The 24,267-nt window shown below is 45.6% G+C and overlaps 1 protein-coding gene across 1 annotated transcript in view; it reads right to left on the bottom strand.

Annotated features, from left to right (window-relative positions):
- Window positions 1-3,045: 3,045 nt before the first annotated feature.
- Window positions 3,046-24,267, bottom strand: part of zbtb16a (zinc finger and BTB domain containing 16a) — a 149,658-nt gene continuing 128,436 nt past the window's right edge. The window contains exons 5-7 of the mRNA XM_083765136.1: window positions 19,107-19,277; window positions 7,529-7,699; window positions 3,046-3,338 (exon numbers count right to left, since the gene is read on the bottom strand). Coding sequence (XP_083621262.1) covers window positions 3,109-3,338; window positions 7,529-7,699; window positions 19,107-19,277 — 572 coding nt within the window. The 3' untranslated portion in view covers window positions 3,046-3,108. The remainder of the gene's footprint in view (window positions 3,339-7,528; window positions 7,700-19,106; window positions 19,278-24,267) is intronic.

The following is a 24,267-nucleotide window of genomic DNA, read 5'->3' as shown; positions in this document are numbered from 1 at the left end:
TCAGGAATACACACGTTTCAAAGGAACTCGTCCACTAAGAGAATCTCTCGTGTTCAACCTTCCACCTGTTTTTTTTTCTTTTTCTTTTGATTATACCACTTGCAGTTCCAATTGTCCAACGCACTCTTGCATCACTGCAAATATGACCTGTCCTCGGAGGCTCAGCACTTGATGAACCTTCCATTTTTTCTTTTCACATTACAAAACTACAATTCTATTCACATATTTTCAAGTTTAATTCTTTTTTTTTTTTTTTACCCTCCTGAAAAGTACTAGAACAACTTTATCCACATGTCCCTCTCTCTCACTCCACACTTAAGGCTTCGAAATTGCTTCGCTGCACTTTCTGCGGTCGGGGGCGGGGGGGTCGGGGTGGGGCGGGTGGGGACTATAAGAGAAGAAAAAACACGCATTTGAATGACTTTTTTTTCGTTCTTGCCATCGGCCTCTCCTAGTTTCCGTTACCCTTTATATATATATTTATTTCTTTTTGCTGACAAACGCGCACAGGACAATAATAAATCAACATTTGAAAGCAATGAGATGAAGTTGCAATGATGAAATAATGCAAAACACAAACACACACGAGACAAAATAATAATGTGCTTTTTTGCAAAATAAAAAATGAAAACATACACAACTTAGAGGTAGCTTTTTAAAACCAAAATGACCAAACCCCCTGGCTCTTCAACAAGCAGGGGCAAAAATACCAAATTTGGTAAACAAAATAATGCACAAAGAAATACACAATAGGAAAAAGAAAAAAAATCTCTTCACTGTGGCACTTAGAATTTTTTCCGCATATACATTGCTTTATCACGTCTTGCAATGCACCCCTCCCTCTCTCTCTCTCTCTCTCTCACACACACGCGCACTCACAAAATGTACAAATGAAACAAGGGAAGAATAAAAAAAAAAACATAAAAAAAACACAAGCAACATGAGGTCACAAAAAAACGAAAAAAACGAGGTAATTCAAGTACAATATGCTGAGATCAAACTCAATAATAGGAGACGAGAGACAAAGCGCAGGGATAAAACCATATAAAGAGTTGATTTATGCTGTCATCTTACTAGTTGCCCCCTCGGCTTGGGGGGGGGGGGGGCATGTCTCATCCAATCACTTAAGTCCGTCCCCCCCTCTCTCTTCTGCCAGTCATTCAAGATATGGGATTATCCCAGAAACCCTGCGACTTGCAATGATGCTTGTAATGCGTTTGGAAAAACTCCAACCTGTCATAATAAGCAGGACTGTGAACCGCGACATGGATTTGTGCTACGGCTTGATCCTTAAAAACACAGCTTTCGTATATTTTTCACTCGCAAAGGGTGTCAAATGTCAGTCTGCAGACTTGCCATTAAACGTCCGCTGGGGGGAGGGGGGGGTCACCTTTTTAACTAGCATCCAGGCTAAGGCGTTACGCTGGGGGGGGGGGGGGGGGGGGTGTTTCACCACAGGTTGTCGTAGTCACGGCGCGGCGGCACACCCCCACTCCGAAAGCAGCCGTTCTTTTTTTCTTTTTGTCCCTCCATCACGAAAAAACAAACAAAAAAACAACAAAAAAACTGACATACGAGTCATGAGAGTTATTGTAAGAAGTGTTTTATGCGAGTCATTCGGCGTGTAGCTCATATCTTTAGTGTGAAGTGATTGATAGTCATCTGGTTAAATGTGCATGAATATAATACCGGTCCGGTCATCAAATGCAGAGAGAGGAAAGTGGATAAGCTGTAGTTAATATGGTATAATAGAGACTTACGCTTTGAGATAACAGAGTCGCAATATGTTTTATAATCCCCCCCCCCCCCCCCCCCCCCCACTGCTTGCTCTACAAAATATATAATCTGATAGCAACATCAAACAGAGACTGTTGTCGTAATATGTTTCACCTGTGCAATCAAGCTATGATAAACTAGGATGCGGTGCCAAAAGATAACGACATGGGGGGAAAAAGTGACATAAGTTAGGCTTCTGTTCTCAGTGGAGAACCAAGCGTGCGCGGGTGTCCAACCTCGTCCAGCCCTTATCTGGCAGAGATATGAAACCACCGGACAACTGCTGGGGAGATAGGAGAGATCTCCCACGGAAGCAGCACTAGTACCTTTCCTCCCTATCTCCCAATGAGTGTCTCCATTGGTGTCTATTAGTGGCCCCTAGCCAGCCCACCCAACCCGTACACACACACAAACACACACACACACGCACACTCAGACACAGAAAGGTAGGCACCTCTTTCGCCGCTGCAATTCATTGGAGCGACCGAACTGAGGGCGTTTGTCAGTTATATGGACATGAGTGTCATGGTGGTGTCCAGTCACTTGACTCACGTCCCTTCCTTGCATTATATTCCTTGGCACCAACGCTTACACAGCATTCGCCCCAGAGCCAGAAGAGGCGTCTACCTTTTTATGACTATGCACACACTCACTCCATCTAGTTGCATCAGGTTCTTCAGCTGATTCTCAGGGGCTGACGCTGCTGGCACAGCTACAACCCCTTGGGGATAGATGTCACTCAAAAACATACAGACACACACACAGCGATGGCAGACCAGCACGCGACAACCAACAATAGTCTCATCCAACAACAACAACAACAACTCGTCTGGTGCTACAGAAAACGTGATGAGACATGACGGCCCGAGGTCGTGGCAGATGTCATTATTGACCCCGCGGCCGGTTCCGAAAGGGAATTGGCGATTATCTCTCTCTCTCTGTGTCCGGACTTCCACCTAGCACTTCCTTCCTTCCTTTCTTCCGCCCCACCCCACCACCACTGTTAATTACTTAGTTATTTATTTAAACCCCAGCCATTATCACATACCGGTAATACAAAAAAAACTCCATCAATGCCTTCAGGTCTCCGTTGTGACATTCGACATGTCATGTAATGTCATTCCCGTTCCTCAACATCTTCCCTCCCTCTCGGATCCCACCTCACGTAACACCCCACCCTCCCTCCCTCCCCACAAGCTCCCACCTACTCCCTCTCGTTACCATCTCTTCACCTCCCATCTCCCAGCTAACCCACCACCACCACCACCACCACCAGTGCCACCTTCATCTCCTGGCCCCCTGTGCCCCCCACGCTCTGACCTGGTGGGGTCTCTAGACATAGCACAGATACAGGTAGGTCTTCTCGATGCGCCAGTCCGGGGGGACGTCCTCGGGCTTGTGGCCCTTCATGTGCTTCTGCATGGTGGACAGGCTGGGGCAGTACTCCAGGCAGATGGTGCACTGGTAGGGCGAGGCGCCGTTGTGGGTGCGCAGGTGCTTGATCATGGCAGAGTAGTCCCTGGATCGCTGGTGACACAGCTTGCACTCGAATGGCTTCTCGCCTGCGGGGGGGGGGTAGTGGGAGAGAGGGGGGAGAGAGGGGGACTGCGTTAAGTTTGGTGTGGGCAACAACAACAACGCACTGAATCGATTAAAGCAGGTGTCTTCCCAGGCTTTTCAGGCCAAGGACCCCATTAGCTGAGAGAGAGATGTTGTATAAAGTTTCTTTTTGTGGCTTTTTTGCCTTTATTTGATAGGGCACAGTAATGTGACAGGAAAGGGCGAGAGAGATGTCAAGTACTTAACGTCACACAAAGATTTGTGTGCCGGGTCACAGACCCCCTGCTGAAGATTACAGTATTGCTTAAGGCGCTCGCGGTGTGGTACGCCTGGTTATCTGGGAATACAATCTAAGGACTTGGATGCTTGAAGGACGGTCTGATCTAACTGAATGGCCCTAATTACTCTCACGGTTAAAGGCATAGAAATCCTTTGTGTTCAGCCATTATCAATTCTCATTACTGTCTTTATTAAGAAGCCGCCCACAGTAAGGGGACTTTAGAACTGTGAATGTGACACCGTTATTGTTTCAGCTCATGTTGTGCAGGAGAACAAAAGGAGAAACCTGCACCTGTCACGACACTGTTGGCTCAATATTCTAAATGCAGAGAACATCTGTTACATATTGGATTTAAACCTACTAGAAAAGAAAATGAAAATGAAATTACTCAATTAAAGGAATTGGGAATTATTTGTGTTGTATTTCAGTTCACCATTGCCGTTTGGCAACGCCTACTGAAGCACGGTGGTCCACTTTGCGCCCATAATGACATTTCTTTATTTGACTTCATGCTGACTTTATCGCCACATTGAAGATGTAAAAACATGGTGCATGCATTTGAAATATTTTCCAAGACATGAACATATACCGATAACGTTTCTCATCTTTAACGATAGCTCCGGCATGTTGTGAACCCGCTCCGTTTAAACAAAACCACCTCAAAACGACGGCACAGTTTACTCTGGTGCAGTCAGTGCCACATTTCAATAAGAATCAGTGCAGGTCCCATAAATCAGACCATAACACTGTGGTGGGGCCGGTTCTATTCAGAAGGCACGCTTCCATTCAGCAGCAGCAGCACACGTTCCTAAATGCGCTCATGATTAAAGCGATGGCAGGGAATAATCTGCCCGCGCTCAAACCGACAGACGCAAATTAGACATGTAAATGCCGACCTTTACCAATGGCATTTGAAACGAGCTGTCGGAAGTGATCTGGCTCAATGCACACTGTCACCTTCCCAGGCTCGGATACCGATGGATGGTGTGCCCAAACCAAATGGGCCGCTTCATTCCCGGGCTCGCTTGTGATTTTTCTTTCCTTCTTTCTTTTTTAAAGAAAGAAAGAAAGCTTAGAGGGAGCCCGACCTTGACCCGACTATATACCCGGGTCGCAGTGGCATTTACCCCGGGCTGCACAAACGTATCACAATATGCAACGTGGCTCATTACACTAGTATGTCCCCGCGTTAGCGCCACGAGCCGTCCACAGCCGTGTCAACAATAACCACACTGTAAACAGGGTCGCCTCAAATAAGCGTTGCGATAATGAATTGCAAATGGGCCAGGGTTTATTGATCTGACGTATAGGGATGTGTGTGTCTGGTGGGGGGGGGGGGGGATATTGATCTTGCGTAGGGATGTGTGAGCCAGTGGGGGGAGGGTCACTGTTGCCAACGTCGATGATTCATCAAGCAGCTCCCTTTTGTGCACGGTGGCCTTTGACTATGAGCTTGTCACTTGCTCTTGTTATCTGCTCGTGCTCCCGAGCTTACCGCAAAGCCCCCCAGCCCCCACAAAAGGGGAAAGGGTGGACGGGGGGGAGGCAATTATTTGACAGACTGCCTTGATAGTGTGGCTTAACAGCTGGCTTATTGAATGGGACATGGGAGGGAGGGTGGCGCGTGCGCATGCGTGCGTGCGAGCGTGTGTGTGTGTGTGTGAGAGTAGTTTGTGAGAGAGGCAGAGAGCTTAAAGCCATGGCTACCATCGTAGATGCCCACTTATCCCTCACTCTCAGAAACTAGCGTTCATTCATTCCAGGATATTTATTTCCTCGTCACAACACAGTCAAGCGCATAAAGATCAGCCGTGTCAAGATCTTAATGGAGCTGGAAATGCGTGCGGATCAATAACGGATACTTCTGAGCCCTTAATTTTTAGGGAAATCATTTTCACATCTCTGCATGTTTGGTTTGCAGAAGATCTCCCTTCACCACTTGTTACAATCTAGTAGTGTTCTGTCGTTCACGAGTGACTCCTTCAAGGAGTGGGTTCTTTTTGGTGAACGATATTAACCCAATTAAGACGGGAACGCATCTGTGTCGCATTAGCGTTTAACCACTTTAACCTACAAGCTTTTTTGAAAAATCAATAAAATGTGGCGCAAATCTTAGAATATATATTCTTTCACAGTGAATGTTTTTAACTCATATCTTTGCTTCTGGGGGGGTCCCTGAAACAACTTATTTTCAGATGGGGGTCGGTGGCAAATTACATATAATTCTGGGGGAATACTGGACTACTCGCCCCGGTGCTTGCCCGTTTTTCCTCCCGGAATTCCTCCCCAACTTTGTAATATGCTATTGGCTGTTTGTATTCTTTTTGGAAAAATATAAAAAGATACTCCTGTGGAAAGGCTATATTATTTTACTTTGAACTATTGAACCTATAAACAATTTAGTATTATTTAGTATATGTAAGGTTTTGCCCCCTCAAATGGTACCTCGTCAGATAATCCCCACATATCCTACAACAACTTCTGTGAACAGACTTCACTGTAGTAGCTTTTCATAAATTATATTTATTTGTACTTAGGCTGTTCTGCTGTCATGAAAGTTTATAGTTAGAGAAATTCAAAGTCCAGCCGTCTGCTGTCCAGCCTCTCCCACCCCTCACTGGGGAAAATTCTGGGAGGAAAACAGAAACGGGGCGAGTAGTCTTGTTACCATTCTGGGGGCCCTTGACATGAAATAGTTTGTAATAGAAACAGGTTTTTCAGAAAACTGTCATGATTTAGAAGACATTTTGTAGAATCTGGTCTCAGGTATAAATGGGTTAACTACTTCAATTCCTCAAATTGTCGTTCAGTTTGCTCCGCGTGGTAAGCGCGGTTAGTCACAGAATGCAACATTTTCATTGGCTGAAGAGAGACGTTCCTCTTTCGTCATTGGACCGAAGTACGCAAGGAGGGTGGAGCCGGAATGGCGAACAAATTATTTTGGAAGTGAACTGAACGAAGCGAATGGAGTCACTGAAATGAACGGCAGCTCCCATCACTACTTCCTACAGCAGGGACCATGTGGGACATCAATATTTTACACCAGGGTCAACATCTTGACCGCTGTATTGTAAGTGGTGACAAGGCTGGGTTAAGAGGGCGACTTTGATTACCTGCTAACGATCAGTTAAGTGATCCACTGGAATACCTACATTCAGTGGCTTACATTTACTCATAGACACGCTGGCCTGCAAATTATGCACAAATTATGCCTGCAATTCTTTTTTTATCTCTCCCTTCTCTTCCAAGCATTCAGACACTTTTATACTGTATACATATACAGAACAATCACTACAGTATATGTGTGAGCACAAACTCAACAATAACTTCACCAAGGGACAAAACAAAGCCACAGTCCAATTAGCAGTGGGAGTTCTGATTTAGCTGTACGATGTTTAGCGATTGACAATACGATTTCTGTAAGCTTAATGGAATATAAATGACAAAGGATTGAACAGTTTCTTCTTCTTCCTGTTTTTTGACAGGCAGGCAAAGTGAGTGACAAATAAACTCTCTTCTATCTTGAATCCTTTTGCCAGCATTCTTGGGAGAGCAACAAAGGGTTGTGCAGTTGTTGGTTTGTATCATTTATGTTGTTCTGTAAAAGTGGTAGGGCGAAAATGACAGGGCCGAATTTTTGTCCCAGTTCAGCCCTGTCAACAACACAGATTGTGTTGTTGTAGGATCCCATTTTTGCTGGTGGGGGAAGTAATATGTAATATAATATGTAATATAATATATTACTCTTGATTCCAAGTAATAAGTAACAATATAACTGGGTGATGGTGACAGGCATTGGCGTGTGTGTCTTACCTGTGTGCACGCGGTAGTGGGTGTGTGTCTTACCTGTGTGCACGCGGTAGTGGGTGTGTGTCTTACCTGTGTGCACGCGGTAGTGGGTGTGTGTCTTACCTGTGTGCACGCGGTAGTGGGTCTCCAGCTGGTGCTTGAGGCTGAACTTCTTCCCACAGCCGTTACATTCGTAGGGCTTCTCTCCTGTGTGGATGCGCTTGTGGCCCTTCAGCGTGCTCTCGTCGCGGAAGCAGCTGCCGCAGAACTCGCACTCAAACGGGTGGTCACCTGCTGGAATGAAACGTGTGGGAGAAAAGCACAGGTCATTTCGTGTGTCTGATGTATGTACACTCAAACGGGTGGTCACCTGCTGGAATGACATGTAAAAATAAAAATCAATGAAAATAAATATTAGTATAATAGATAGATAATAGATGTTGGGTAGAAACAGGAAACGTGGAAAGAGAGAAGAGCGATGAAATATTAGTGTATTTCATCGCTCTTCTCTCTCTTTCTCTCCACGTACAGCAAATGATCCGGACGGCTGGGACTTGAACCGGGGAGTCGCTGATCAGAGCATCGGGCCCATTACGCTCCCCAACCATTCAGCCATCGGGGTCATCCCTGATCTGTACCTTTTGCCCATAATTCATAACCTTATTTTATCTTCTTTCCTCATTATTTACAATCCAGTATTGTCTCTCTTATTACATTGCATATCGTATTGCTATTTTTTTTTTCTGTTTTTTTTTTTTCTTTTCTTGTGGAACATGCCACACCAATACTTCGCTGCAGGTATGAGTCAGTGATAAATAAAGCCCTCTGGATTCTCTTGATTTGTGCGTGTCTGGCCACATTCTCACAGCTGTCTGAACATTTCTTCATGACATCTTGTGATCGTACAATGAACCATGTGAGCTCTGGCATGCCTATTCTGGGCATGTCTTTATAGGCATAACAATAAATGTCTGCAAAAACAGGTGGACATTCGGCAAAACATTCAGGGAAGTAGCAGATCCACCAAAAACACCACGCAAGCTTTCAGCCATTTCCGTTATTTGATGTACAGCGAAGTATATGGTCTAAGTGGTTATGGTGGAGGCTTTCAAGTTATTTAGGGAGAACACAGTTTTTCCTGCACATTTTCTTTGTGAACCGTAACCGTTGCCCTGGGAAATGACACAGTATCAAGAAACAGCTGTGCTAGCCAACCAACTACTCTACAAAGAAATGTACTGGTGGTGTAACCACTACTGTATGGAATGATCATGGCTACGACATTGCTTCCCTATAAAACACAAAAGACGAAGTACACAATCTAGGTAAAAGCTAATCAAACTATTTGATGTAATAAATTGATTAATAATAATAACCGTCACTAGGTTTGTGATATGTCGTGTGAAATAACACTAATTATTTCACAGCTACTGTACTAAAACTAAAACGCATCCAAAGGTAACCTGCAGCATACCGTGTCCTTTCCCAATGGTTCTACAAATGGTCACATCTGGCCACATATCTTGATCACACAACAATACAAATGTATGCACAACCTCCTTAAATTAATTAAAGAGATCATTTTATTTGAGCTCATTTTGTTCTATGGTTTTTGGGGCTCTGGCACAAGTCATAGCTGATTTCTGACATCAAAGCAGCATCGTAAACTATCATTATTACTGTATGTAAGAATGCAACTGAGATCAGATGAATGACTACTGCAGAGTGAATGCTGTCTAACCCTTAAAAGAAAGAAAGAAAACAAAACTTTTTTAAAATATTTTTTTATGATATCCTTGAACATGATTCAAAAGTGTGTTCTCTTTTTCTTTTAAGCCTGGATGATGAGAAAGCAGCTTTGAAGTGGAATCTTTAAACATCGATGGTTTTCACCCAAAAGCAACGTTCGCAGATACAGAACGGATTGCATTGAAAGAATACCCTTTACCCATAACAGTATTTATTAATGTCATTGTTCTTATTTTTGGCAGGTATCTGTTTTGACAGTATTTTCTACTTTAAAGCGTAATTACTCAGCCATACAAACTACAAAGGCTTTAGGGAAATAATAAAAGATAGACATGTCAAACAGGTTCAACAGTGGGAGGCAGCTACTGTATGTTTCCCAGTGTTCTCCATGACAGATTACCTGCATGCTGGCTACTGTATGCTGTACATTCATTGTTGTGAAATTGGAGTAGCACATAGCTGGAGGAAGAGGGTTTAACCTTTTACTGTACACTATTATGATGACCGTCTTATGATGGTGTTGTGTGGAAACAGCCCATCTACACGTTCACATTTGTATTTATTACTGTAATTATATTTATATATCTCTGCTGTCGGGAAGAAACCACCTAACTGCTCATTTTGTCAGGATATAGGTATGCAAAAATAAAATAATAAATGATAAAAAGAAACCCTTGGAGAAATTGGAGTTAGGTGGTTTCCTCCCGACAGCAACGATATGTATATTTATTTTATATAGGTTGCAAGGTTAATGACTTTCATCTTAATAAATTGTGCTGTGCCGAGGTATACCATACCCGCCGTTAGGAGTTGAGCAGTGGAAGATTTATTTAGCTCAGATCAAAGATAGCAGGTCTTTGCATATAAACCAGCAACATTAATTTAGTTGATCATCCCGTGCCGACTGTAGCTTATCAGTCTATCGTGAAGCATGGGCCATTTGGCGGACCTGAGAGGCAATACTGAGGCAATATTGAGTCGAGGGATGTACAATAACATTATTTAGTATGGATTTTATTTCTCCTTAGTTAAGTCGAGGCGCTGTGGTCCGTCGGGTCCCAGTCTCGTTATGCACTCTAAACAGATACATGCCTGCATGCAGTGGCCATTGCATGTGCTTTGGCATCAACCGTCTGGTGATATGTCAAGGAAATAGGCCACCAGATAAAGACTGTCAGCGCCAGTCATGGACAACCCCGACTGTGGCCGCTTCTTCAAATCATGCGGAGGAAGGAAGGGAAATAGAACGTAACCACTTTCAATGTCTTTATGGGCAAAAATGTTAAACAAAATAACGGGAAAAGGTTCACAAGTTGTAGGTCGGTTATTTAGTACGTTTTCAGTTAATTCCTTTATTGCCCGCTAGGTGGTAGCATAAGCACAGCTAAGCCTTGCCAGCCATTGACTCCCATTGTAGGAGCCTCCATTTTCATTTCCGGGTTATCAGGGAGGAGGGGGCTGTTGTTGTTGTGAGGAGTGATCATTAGTATTAGCACACACTCTTTACCTCTCGCCAGAAACCGTTATATGTCGGGAGCGATGCGAGACAAAGTCACAAATTATATCTGAACAACGGATGTGCGGCGGATTACCATGGACTCGAAGCTTCAGAGATACGGGGCTGTGAAAATCCTGTTTTAACGGAGCGTAAATGGGGCTGGATGTAAAGAACCCATAGCTGGTGGGGACGGAGGCGTTGCATAGCAACTGGATCAACGCTAAAAGGTACACGAACATGTTCGCAGTTGGCTGATGCCGTACCCTAGCCTAGGGGGTCCGAATATGTTCAGGCCAGGGATGGCGCAGAAATAATTAAGGATAATCAAATGAATAGTGGGTGTGCTAGATTTAGGTGTGCCCCGACGGTCATTGCTTGCACATTCACACACCTCACTCTAACGCGCAGGACGTTATGAATTTGACTAGCTGCAGGTTGTGTTGCTTACATCACAGTGTACTATAAGCTCAGCATTATGCAGCCAGCCATTCGTGTTTTTAATCTGCTGTAGTAGTCGTTTTTTATTTTAAAACCACATACGGCAAAAAACTAACTTCAAAATCGGCCTAGGGTTTCGTGCACCTTTAAGTGGTTAAAAGGAGAAAAAAAAGAAAAATGTTCCAAAGTGAAATAAGAGTCCAGAGGCATTCCCTTCCATCCTTACACTCTCTGCTTCACAGCGTCGCAGATCTGAACCCCGGAGGGGGGGCAGAGTAATGCTATTCAGATGTCAATGATCAGGGCTATTATGATTTGCAGGGGTGCTCTCACCAGCAGCCCCAATGACTAATTGTGTCCCTGTGTCTGAAGAGGCCCCACATCATTTACCCCCCCCCCACACACACACACACACACACACACACACACACACACACACACACACACACACACACACACACACACACACACACACACACACACACACACACACACACACACACACACACACACACACACACACACACACACACACACACACACACAGCTGTGCCAGCTATGTAATGTTCTGGATATTTAATGTATTTCACTCCACTGCTGAAGGTTTAAGTCACCGCTGATGACCTACGCGTTTCATTATCTGCCTGTCCAAGTGGCAACGTGCCGGGGAATAAATTGCATTTGTCGTTATGCGGTTGCCACTGCCAGGGCGCCGGTTAAGAGACAATGTCAATTTCATCCTGCATGTTTTACTGGGGTTTTTTGTTTTTCCTATTATGCATTTAAACGCTCTTTTGTTCATGTCTCTATGATATTTACGTGCTTATTGGTTCATTTCTTTATGTTAAGAGGTGAGAATGAAGACGCCTTTGTGTCAGACGCGTTGCGTTTTGTTTGTTTTCCGTTTTAGGAAGGCTTTTCCACGCCTTGTGATGTTTGAAGCTATTCCGATTAAGGGGACGCTTTGATGAGGGGGAGACGGGGATAAAAACCGAGAGAGAGAGAGAGAGAGAGAGAGAGAGAGAGAGATGAGCAGGGAATGTGTGTATGTGTGCGAGGGAGAGGGTTGGGGGTGAAAATCAATAAAAGTGACAGTCTTTATTTGTCGGCATGAAGTTATCAGTGGCTCCCGCTGTAAGACATTGTGCTCTTTCTAGCGTTTCAGCCACAGCAGAGATCACAATCCATCACAGCGCAGGCTGGCTCGCACAACGCTGCAGGAATAATAATTGAGCTCGGATTCACCTGCCTTTAATTAGGGGCCCCAATCAGACAAGGCGAGCGGGATGCTAATGCTCACTGGGCGCCTTACGGAGAGCTATTGGCTGCTAATGTCCTGTTGCTCTAACCAACGCCTCTGTTAGCCAACACCTTAAAATGTTGCGTCAAATTAAGCGAAGCCTGGGTAAACCAGTTCACTTAACGCACGCGCGAGAGAGAGAGGTCTGCGTTTGACGCCAAAAGAATCCGAGACGATTCCATCCGTGATCACGTCTAGCAGTGGGCACAAAAGGCCAGACAGGACCTCATTTAGTCAGGAATACATTAAGCTCGCCAGCATCGCAAATACATCGTCCGTGACTCCTGACACTTCTGTATCCCTCCCGCCCACCACCCCCATCCAACCCACCTCGCTCATTCTTTTTTCATTCCCTCCCTCCCTCTTCTTGCACACCTCTTACATCTTTCTACTCCTTTCTTTCCTCCAGGCTGACTCTCTCTCTCTCTCTGGAACCCAGACCTTGTTGTGTACAATGCGTTGTCCTAATGGCAGGCAGGGGCGCAGATGAGGATCCAGCACAGTGAGGCGGAACCATGGCACGGTGAGTGGACCCTTGGGAAGCCCACCCCCCCCCCCACACAGCACCACCACCTGCCTCTCGCCAGCAAACAGCCAACCTCACCTCCATTGTAAAGCACCCCCCCCCCCCCCACATGCCGCCTAGGCACCCCATAGCCCCGAGCCATCCATGGTGGGAACGCGTGTCTGTGGGCACTGGGGGCGTGTTCATTATACGATAAGAGGCCGTAAATCAGTAGCCTCTGTCACTGCCAGGCCCATCATTCTCTCTCTCTCTCCCTCATTGCTTTTTTTCCAAGGCCTAGCACAATCACATACAGCAGCAAAACACAAAACACTCCATCGCAATCGGGGCTCACATAGCAATTGGGCTCAAAGTAAAAAACAAGAAACAAAACAATACACACAGGCGTGCGCGCACACACACACACACACACACACACACACACACACACACACACACACACACACACACACACACACACACACACACACACACACACACACACACACACACACACACACACACACACACACACACACACACACACACACACACACACACACACACACACACACGCACACAGGCGCACAGCAACAGAATATTAACGAGGGCTGGGGCCATCTTCTACTTTAACCGCCAGAGCAGGGAACGGGTGTAGAAAGAGGGGTGCCATGACTGCCGTCATTATGTTCCCATATTGTTTGTTTGTGTGTGTGTGTGTGTGTGTGTTGTTCGTGTACGACCAAGGTTTTTGAAAGACGGACAGCGAGTTATGCGGAGAGACGGGAAAAGAGAGAAAAGGGACGGATAGACCAAAAGCGTGATATTGAAAATTAAAGGACAAAATGCTGAAGGAAGGTGGGAGTGAAGGAGAGACAGAGGGGTGGGGGGGAGGGGTGAAGGGGAGCGACAGCCATCTCTAAGAGAATGAGAAAGCGAGATTAAGACGCTGAAATAAACACCATTAAATGTTTTTTTTCCCTCCTAAACGGTGATTCAATGTCAGAGGCATCAGCGAGGCTGCATGCAAAGATAAAGCCTGAGTTGTACGTAGTTGTGCCAGCGCATCTCGTCCACAAGCATCTACAAGCTCGCAACTGCGACGCGCTGTGAGCTTGTATATCGTATATTTCCGGGTGCGAGCCACCGGCTTGCAACAAGTATAAATCAGGCGTTAAGCTGGCAATTCAGATATAGTGAAATAAACGGTTATCTGGAATCGTGCCTGTGCATAGAGAGCCGTCTTCATTGTGCAGGCATCTGTACGGAGCTTACAGCCTTATGTTTTAAGAGGGAGGGGGGGTAAAGTTACAGGGCCAGGACTCATTTTTGATTAGTGGGGGTGATTGTTGCGTGAAAAGGGTACTAACACTAGTTTCCCACAAGGACACCAGCAGCCCCCCCCCTGAAAAACAAAAAATAAAACAGCCCAGGTCCAGTTTTGGTGCCTCCCTTGAGGTAGATAAGCTGCCTGGTTCCTGTCTGGGGCGCAGCACACGAGCTAGCACACACAACGTATGAATGATATTATTAACATCAAAGCACAAGAAAAGAAGAAAAAAAAATGCTAAGACGCGCCATTTACGCCATTCGTTTCCGTTTTGGTGGAGGGAAAATTAGGGACTTATTTTCGGGGGAGCTGCTGTGCGACTTTATAATCCAGCCCCCACACCCCCCCACCACAACAAAAGCCCTTCGCGTCATATTTAAGCGATTGCTATTTCACGGCCGGCTCATTGTGATTTAACACACGCCTACCAACGGATTGAGTTCAAAGTGGCACAAGGCTGCACGTCGTCTCGTCTGGAGCTGCAGCATGTGAGACCGAGGGAGAGGGAGAGGGAGAGAGAGAGACAGAGAGAGAGAGAGGGAGAGAGAGAGAGAGAGGGGAGATGGGCATGGGGGGTGAGGAAGAGGAGGAGGGGGGCAGGTGCACGGGAGACGGTACGTGTGTCCTCGCCGATGTCTGCTGCCAAAGCAGATGCATTCATGTGTACAGTACACAGAGCCGCCTTTAGTCTCAGCAGCCCCCCCCCCTCCCTCTAACCCCCACTATACCACACACTAATGGTGTGTGTGTGCGCGCCCGGCTTGTAAATAGGGCTGGCTGCTCTCATCTCGCCGCCTTTCGTTTCAAATATTTATCCGCGAGCCGGTGAACTAAATCGGCTCTGACAGTGAGACTGTTATTTAAGGTCGCAGACAGCCGGCTGGGAGGGAGAGAGAGGGAAAAAAAGGAGAACGAGAGAGAGCGAGCGAGCGTGTGTGAGAGTGGAAGAGAAGGGAGGGAGAGAGAGAGAGAGAGGGAGGGAGGTGGGGTGGCGGGGGTCCGTCCCTTGTGAACGAAACGGGATTCATTTCCATGTGTTCATATTCTGTCATGGTTATAGAGGGTTGCATTTTTTTGCCCTGAATTGCCGTGTTTGCCAGGCTATCATTTATCATTTATTAGCAGCACACGGCCTCGTCTCGGCACGGAGCCAGAGCCCTGAGCAAAAGTGGCTACTGGACTGAACAAAAAGAAGGAAAAAAAGGAGGAAAAAAAAGAAAAACGGTCAAATGTGAATGGTCTTTGTTTGTTTGTTTGATTCGTATTCCACGAAACACTCTGAGATCATAGGGATGTCAGCAGATTTGACAGCAAATTTAGATTTTAGTTTTAATCATAGTCTCTTCAATAGTTTTCATTTAGTTTTAGTCACATTTTTGTCACCTGGAATGATTTAGTGTCTAGTTTTAGTCGACTAAATCTACATTTGATTTAGCCGACTAAAATGTATTTTGGCGGGCCTTGATGCCATCGTAATGACTAAGCTTGTAGATCTGCTATTTTCAGCATCCAACCAACCAATGACTTATACTGGATTTCTTGTCCACTAGTTCCTTCCTAACGAGATTAATCTATCTTTGTCCAGGTCGCCACCCCCGAGAGAACGAGATTTGATTAATTGGCAATCCAGCATTTAATAAATATTGCATTTTTTTGCATTTTTAGCTAACCAAAAAAAACGGCCAAAATCCCTGTGTGCACACTGCACGCTGCCTTTATGGAAATTAAGGCTCAAAATGAGATGAAATAGGCATGATCGGCGCATAAAAAACATTAATCCAACCTCCCGCTAATGAAAACACTGATTGGAGCGCCTCTTTGGGCTTCCTTAGAGCCTGGTTGGGCCTCTGTAGAGCCTGGTTGGGCCTCTGTAGAGCCTGGTTGGGCCTCTGTAGAGCCTGGTTGCGCCTCCGTAGAGCCTGGTTGGGCCTCCACAGAGCCTGGTTGGGCCTCCACAGAGCCTGGTTGGGCCTCCACAGAGCCTGGTTGGGCCTCCACAGAGCCTGGTTGGGCCTCCACAGAGCCTCGTTGGGCCTCCACAGAGCCTCGTTGGGCCTCCACAGAGCCTCGTTGGGCCTCCACAGAGCCTCGTTGGGCCTCCACAGAGCCTCGTTGGGCCTCCACAGAGCCTCGTTGGGCCTCCACAGAGCCTGGTTGGGCCTCCACAGAGCCTGGTTGGGCCTCCACAGAGCCTCGTTGGGCCTCCACAGAGCCTCGTTGGGCCTCCACAGAGCCTGGTTGGGCCTCCACAGAGCCTCGTTGGGCCTCCACAGAGCCTCGTTGGGCCTCCACAGAGCCTCGTTGGGCCTCCACAGAGCCTGGTTGGGCCTCCACAGAGCCTCGTTGGGCCTCCACAGAGCCTCGTTGGGCCTCCACAGAGCCTCGTTGGGCCTCCACAGAGCCTCGTTGGGCCTCCACAGAGCCTCGTTGGGCCTCCACAGAGCCTGGTTGGGCCTCCACAGAGCCTGGTTGGGCCTCCACAGAGCCGGGGTCCCAATTAGTTCCACTTCCACCAAAACAACAAAGACAGCCCCCTTCTTCGCTCATGTTGCAGATTCGCCTGCTACCTAAAGCATCTACCGCCCCCCCCCCCCCCCCCCCCCCCCCCTGGCGTCCAAGGGTATAGTTAATTCAGTTTCCATTTAGTTTTCTGCAGTGAAATAAGGTAGCCAACGAACTTTTTTGTCGCAGCATTAGTCGACGTTGGGGAATGTCCTTCTATCCACTATCCATGTCTACTGAATACTTGACGCAAAGCGACCGGTGGCTCTGGTGGCAAATTGCTTTGTCACATACCATTCCTATTAACTGGCATGTTGACCTGACAACCTGCAGCGAGCAATGTCGTTTTTTATATTTTTTATATCAGGAAGCACCATCAGAGCACTTCTCTTAAGAAATAACAATGTGTGGTATACATTTCTATGGAACGAACAATGCCAGTATGAAGAGAGCTGAGCTACATTTTAGGAGGTCCAAGGATCTGTCAGCAATGTAATCATCAACAAGACTGTAAATTATTGTAGATTACACTGGTGATTCATCTCCCTCTACAAGACAATTTGCTTGCAGATAGCAGCACATATATCTAGGCTATATCATCACAATATGGCATACAGTAGCTTCTCCGGTTTCATCATTTCATGCAATACCACGAAGAGATGTTTCAACGCCTTCACTCATTAGCTATTGACGCAAATTTGTATTTTAGCATGCCATTAAATTAATGCTCAATTAGCAGGGTACACTGAGCTGGCATGGGACTATTATTTAGAATTCGTAAGGCTAAAGGTCCATGCTCATACTTATTTTATCTCGAGAGAATTTGAACCAAATAGCATTAATATCCGATACAAGCTCACAATGAGTCTTGTTGCGACACAAGAGCTTGAAGGCTATTTTTGCTGAATGTTTGCCTATTGTCACATGCCCAGAATGAGGACACCAGGGGTCATGTGGTTATTACGAATGAATACATATTGTTTTATATATAAAAATCGAGGACAGAAAAGCAGAGCAAAAACATTTTTAAACTGACAAAAGGTGACTATATTGAAGAGCCTTTTTTTCGGTTTGACGTTCTACTGACAAGAACATGAGCCTCTGAACCGAGCCTCTGTGAGTGGTTTTGAATGGACAAAAAAACAAAAAAACAAGACTCTTGTAAAGAAAATGCATGAAAATGAATAAAAGTAAATGTATATGGTTAGACTTTTTGTTCACGGACAGAAAATACAGTGTAAATACGTAGCATTTGAGACAAATTATCGATAATCACATGAGCGGTGGCTGAACTCTATTCTGCTTGGTTGCTCATTCTGAACAATATATATTTATTCAGTCCAAAACACTACCATTGTCCCTTCTGTGTGGGAATTATGAAGCAAACATGAGCTGCAGCAGGAATCAAGTGAGTTTGCAAACCGTACTGGCCCACAAAATACGTCTAAGAAATTAGTCGATTCATTGTCTTTTGTTTGGTTTGGTTTTGTAAACACTGCCAATATGAGCGACAACCTTGGAAAAAATATATTTTTTTGTCAGCAGAGTTCATGTCAGACTTTGTAACACAAGGGTGCTGTTTCTTTATGGCACAAGTATACTCACTTCTGCAGATACCACTACACAACTGGATATACCCAGTTGTGTGTGGATATCTCATTAATTTGGCTGTAGATTTATTTTGTCTATAGCCTTTGGCAGGTGGAAACCACATATGTCCAAAACTGTTACTTTTCAGGATTCAAATAAATAATCGAAAAAGTAGCAGATCAACAAGCTTCTGGATCTGCTAGTTTTGAGCCTTTTGTTTGACATTGTAGTATGATCAAGCACAAAAAAAAGGTTTGGACAGTTTTCTGCCCGACAGTGACGATATACTACATCAGTGAGTTTCAACCATTTTCATATCACAGCTCATAGCATTTGAGCCACAGACCACCATTTATTTGATGATTTAGCCTCGCAGATCCAAAACTAAAGAATATTTTGTTGTTTGTCCACAATTCCATGCTGTATTGATGTTGGTACCATAGGAGAGATAACAGGCAGACGATGATCAAAAAAATATATTTTACATTCTCTAATTGTGTAGACTAATGCAGATGTTTAACAATAACTTAACTCTTGAGTGTAAAATCATAATTTTACACAAGAGTACAAGATCTGTAATGGTCTATTTGATCACCAACTTTCTATCTGGGGACCACCTGGAACCCCCTCAAGGACCACTGGTGGTCCCGGACCACTGGTTGAAAACCACTATACCAACATTAATACCCTGCTGGATCATAATCGTGTTCAATGATTTGCCATGATGTTTGAACCCCTCTTTCAGCTTACAGTACTTCCAACAGGTGCAAAAAGGGGGCCGCAGCTTACCAGTGTGCGAGCGCAGATGGCGTTTGAGTGCGGTGTGGCTGGGGAAGGTGCGGTTGCACTCGCTGCAGATGTAGCTGCGCACGCCGGCATGGACCTCCATGTGCTGCTGCAGCGCCGGCTGGGACTGGAAGCGCTTCCCGCACAGCAGGCAGAAGATGGCCATGTCCGTACCTTCAGGAAGGAGGAAAAACGGCACACAGTTTTACCATGTAGGCCTTTAGCAGGCGCCCTTTTTTTGTCCAGCGTGACAGTAAGCAAGAACAACACAAGGTAATACTCGAATGCATAGAGATAGTCATCAAGGATCATAAGCAAGATAAGAACTTAACATCCGTCTAGCAGTAGAATATCTGTACAGTGAAACTAGAATTAAACACAGACTATAGAATGCTAGGTCTACATAATATGCTATCTATGTCCGCGGACAGATCATTTTGGGGGTCGTTGGCAAAAGGTTTGAAACCTACTGATTTAGAAGGCATTTGTATAATCGTCCACGGGTCTTAACCCATTCTGACCTGAGATCAGATTCACACGAGGTTTCCACTGGACACACACTGGTCTGATTAACCCATTCTGACCTGAGATCAGATTCTAAAAATGTCAGTCGTTCTTCGATTTTTCAAAAAATAGCAGACCTACAAGCTCGTATCGCGCCACTCGGTGGCGCGATATGAGCTTGTAGATCTGCTATTTTTCAATAGCTAAAGCATAACATGATGCTGACACCAAAATGGGTGCCCGTTCAGAATGGGTTAATCAGTTCAATTTGAACCCCAGTTTGATATATTTTTATTTCTCTCTGGGACCCCAATCTACACTGTGAAGTCCTCCGTGTTAATTTAAATCTGAGTGTGTACACATGGAACCAAATGGACCCATGATATGTACTATAAACCTCTCTGTCCTTGTATCACTCCCCTCGCCCAGGGCAAATAATGAATACATAATCAATAACCCAACAAAACATTTGATTTGAACATACAAACAGTGAATTCCATAGTGCATCTACAATTATTTAACGATTGCCAACATTTGTATTTGCAAACCTAATGCAGTGTTCATTCTATGTCTGGTGAGTTCTAAACCTAATGCAGTGTTCATAACCTAATGCAGTGTTCATTCTCTGTCTGGTGAGTTCTAAACCTAATGCAGTGTTCATAACCTAATGCAGTGTTCATTCTCTGTCTGGTGAGTTCTAAACCTAATGCAGTGTTCATAACCTAATGCAGTGTTCATTCTATGTCTGGTGAGTTCTAAACCTAATGCAGTGTTCATAACCTAATGCAGTGTTCATTCTATGTCTGGTGAGTTCTAAACCTAATGCAGTGTTCATAACCTAATGCAGTGTTCATTCTATGTCTGGTGAGTTCTAAACCTAATGCAGTGTTCATAACCTAATGCAGTGTTCATTCTATGTCTGGTGAGTTCTAAACCTAATGCAGTGTTCATAACCTAATGCAGTGTTCATTCTATGTCTGGTGAGTTCTAAACCTAATGCAGTGTTCATAACCTAATGCAGTGTTCATTCTCTGTCTGGTGAGTTCTAAACCTAATGCAGTGTTCATAACCTAATGCAGTGTTCATTCTATGTCTGGTGAGTTCTAAACCTAATGCAGTGTTCATAACCTAATGCAGTGTTCATTCTATGTCTGGTGAGTTCTAAACCTAATGCAGTGTTCATAACCTAATGCAGTGTTCATTCTATGTCTGGTGAGTTCTAAACCTAATGCAGTGTTCATAACCTAATGCAGTGTTCATTCTATGTCTGGTGAGTTCTAAACCTAATGCAGTGTTCATAACCTAATGCAGTGTTCATTCTATGTCTGTTTCTAAACCTAATGCAGTGAATGCCCCCCCCCCAAAATAAATACATAAATAAAATAATGTGATGCTGAGGTTCAAGTGGATAATTGTTTCCAACACAGTTCTGAGCAAGGAAAGCTGGGAGATTGCTCCTCGGACTTGTCAGAACAGATTGCCAACATGAGGACGGTTACAGTATCAACTAGCAACAATGATCGCTTCCCAGCTTTGTCACAAAGAGCACAATACCATTCTCAGGTGAAATCCTGGCACTCGCACTAACTGCGAAGGCCAGCCTAAATCCTCTGAAGGTCAGTGTCAAGGCACCATTGTATACCGCCAGCTTTGTTCCGACATGGAGCACACTGAAGATTGTGTGAAGAACGTGAGGGTGATTGAGATGTGCATGGCCGCATGGGAGGCGTCACAATGGCAGGATTTGTGCAGGGGGGTCAAAGGCACTTTTCTCGCCTGCTTTTTTTTGCCCGGTTCCATAGGCTCCGGTGGAAAAGTGCTTTATTTGTGGGATTAAAGGTGCGCACAGAGCTCGTGTTTCACGGAGCGAAGTGGAACGATAAAGATCTCCTGTTCTGTACTTCAATTGAATCTCCAGCCCAGAACGCTCTGTGCATTTTTCTCCAGCTGAGATAAAGAGCCACACGCGGGGGTTTTGCTCAGACACACACACACACACACACACACACACACACACACACACACACACACACACACACACACACACACACACACACACACACACACACACACACACACACACACACACACACACACACACACACACACACACACACACACACACACACACACACACACACACACACACACACACACACACACACACACACACACACACACAGCACTTTTTCAATTACCAGGCTGAGGAAAACTCTGGGGAAGGACTGAGTGTTTGGTGCTCAGTTTCTATTTCATCAGTCAATAACACATCTTTGGGGTAAAGCTGACACTAATTTAAAAATCTATGAAGAGCGGCCCGGCCTCATGTTCATAACCAGTGCGAGGACGAGGAGGAGGGTCCACTGACAGCCTCCGAGCCTGATCAATCACTGTCTCCGCCGCACCACCACCACCACCACCACAACACCCCGTGCCAGGAGGAGAGAGATGGGAGTGGCGAAAGCGCAACGCTTGATTGATACTTTGTTGCGCACCAGCGGCGCCTCCAGTGTCCCCCCCCCCCCCCCTCCACCCCCCTGGTGAAAACAGCGAGTCGTCAAGCTTGCGATGCGACGTGCGCTTGCAGATCGGCCATTTTCACACTGGTGCGCGACAAATTATCAATCGTGGGCATTATAGGAGAGGAATTACAAGAGGCGGAACACGACGAGAGAGCGAGTCGGCATGAGGGAACGGAGAATAACAAGATCAAGCGATCGTTTGTGAGCGCATTGGAGAGGACGCAGCTATAGGCAGACAGACAGAGAACATTTTGGAGACGGCAACAACGTTTCTGTGCAAATAAATACTGACAAGCCTTCGCTCTCGCTTCACAGTTTTTTTCTGTTTGGCCAACCGCCTTTTCCTCTCCTTTCTCCTTTTATCAATGAGACAGTGGTGAGGGGGGGGGGGGGGGGGGCATTGATTGGGGTCGATAGTCTTTGGAATCCCTCCAGTCTGGAGGCACTTAAGTGGCTTTGATTGACAAGCACGCCTCTCATTTCTCTCTCTTCACTGCTACGCTCCCCTCCATCACATATCTTTCACACATACACAATATTTCAAGTATCTTAGTGAGGGGGGGGGGGGGGATAACAGCATGAGAAGCAGGCAAAGCACTGTGCCAATTTATGGTCTTGAAAGTTTGGAGAAGATGTGAAATGAGCATGGCCTAAGTAGGGTGGAAGAGCGGTATAGAGACAGCGAGAGAGAGAGAGAGACAGAGAGCGAGAGCGAGAGAGAGAGAGAGAGAGAGAGAGAGAGAGAGAGACACACACACACACACACACACACACACACACACTGGGGGTTAGGGGAACGGGAGAGTGAGAACTGGAGTTGCATAAAGAATGGAATAAACAACAGTTAAGAATGTAAAAGGTTAGCAGGCCTTTCACACACTCCCACACGCTACATTACAATACACTGCATTGACATGTCTTTAGCACTGGCCTTCGCCTCCCTAGGCGTAAACTCCGGTATATGCCGTATTCTAATAGCAGAGAATGCTATAGCTTGTCCACTGTATTGGATAATGCACTGGCCTGAAAGCCATCAGTCATTTGTCGGCTGCATTCTCGACAACACGGTAAACACACGCGTGCACGCGCACACACACACACCACTAGGGGCATGCATAGGTCATATTCAATTATCTTTCTCAAGAGCAGAGAAAAATAGTCCTTTGTGGAGATGGGGGGGGGGGCATGTTGTTATTGGTCTGTAAGGCCTATAGAAGATGGGAAAAGGGTCTACTGCTAAAGGTATAATACTGTATACCTATACAGACATATCTTTTAACAACTTGAATTATTTTTCACAATCGCACAATGGTACATTGAAGAACTCAAATAGCGTTCTTTCTTTATACACATTTTTCCCCAACATTTTAAATTCACGTCATTGGTCTAAAACTGCAACTGAAATAACAGAGAATTCACACCTGTGAGAAGTGAGGGGCGCTATTATTATCATACATCACATTCCATGCTCAGGCAATCAGCTGAAGGAGTATAAGTCTCTCTGGGTCTTGAGTGAGGGGAGGACGGAGTATCAGAGCGGCAGGGGCGGTATTGCAGACGTTGTGACAAAAAGAGAGCCGAGCCAGAAGGCAAAGCTCTCTGTCTACCGAGCAATCTTCGTTCCTACTCTCACCTATGGTCATGAAGTGTGGGTCATGACCGAAAGAATAAGGTCGCGAATACAAGCAGCCAAAAAGAGTTCTCCGAAAGGTGGCTGGCATCTCGTTGCTTCTTCGCCTGGAAAGGAGTCAGCTTAGGTGGTTCGGGAATCTGGTTAGGATGCCTCTTGAGCGTCTCCCTAGGGAGTTCCTCGAGGCATGTCCTACATTGACTCACTGGCTTTGGAACGTTACTACTGTTGGGAAGTCTGGAGCTCTCTGGTGGAGCTGCCCCTGCGACCGACTACGAATAAGCGGTTGAAGATGAAAAATCCACCATGTGAAAATTATTCAAGGCCCGAGGCAGTGCGCACAAGATATTCGCCACTGATCGATCCAATGAAATTAGCCACGGAGAGACACCGACACACACAAAGACAAACAGACCCTCTTCTAGAGGACTCACTTCCTACCCAGTGCCAGTGGTGCACGTAGGGTAGGCTATATACTGTAGCCAGAATTGTCATTGCGGCGAGAGGC

This window comes from Protomyctophum parallelum (assembly GCF_964188405.1).
Source record: "Protomyctophum parallelum genome assembly, chromosome: 1".
NCBI classification, from domain to species: Eukaryota; Metazoa; Chordata; class Actinopteri; order Myctophiformes; family Myctophidae; genus Protomyctophum; species Protomyctophum parallelum.
This window is presented reverse-complemented; position numbering and strand designations above follow the sequence as displayed.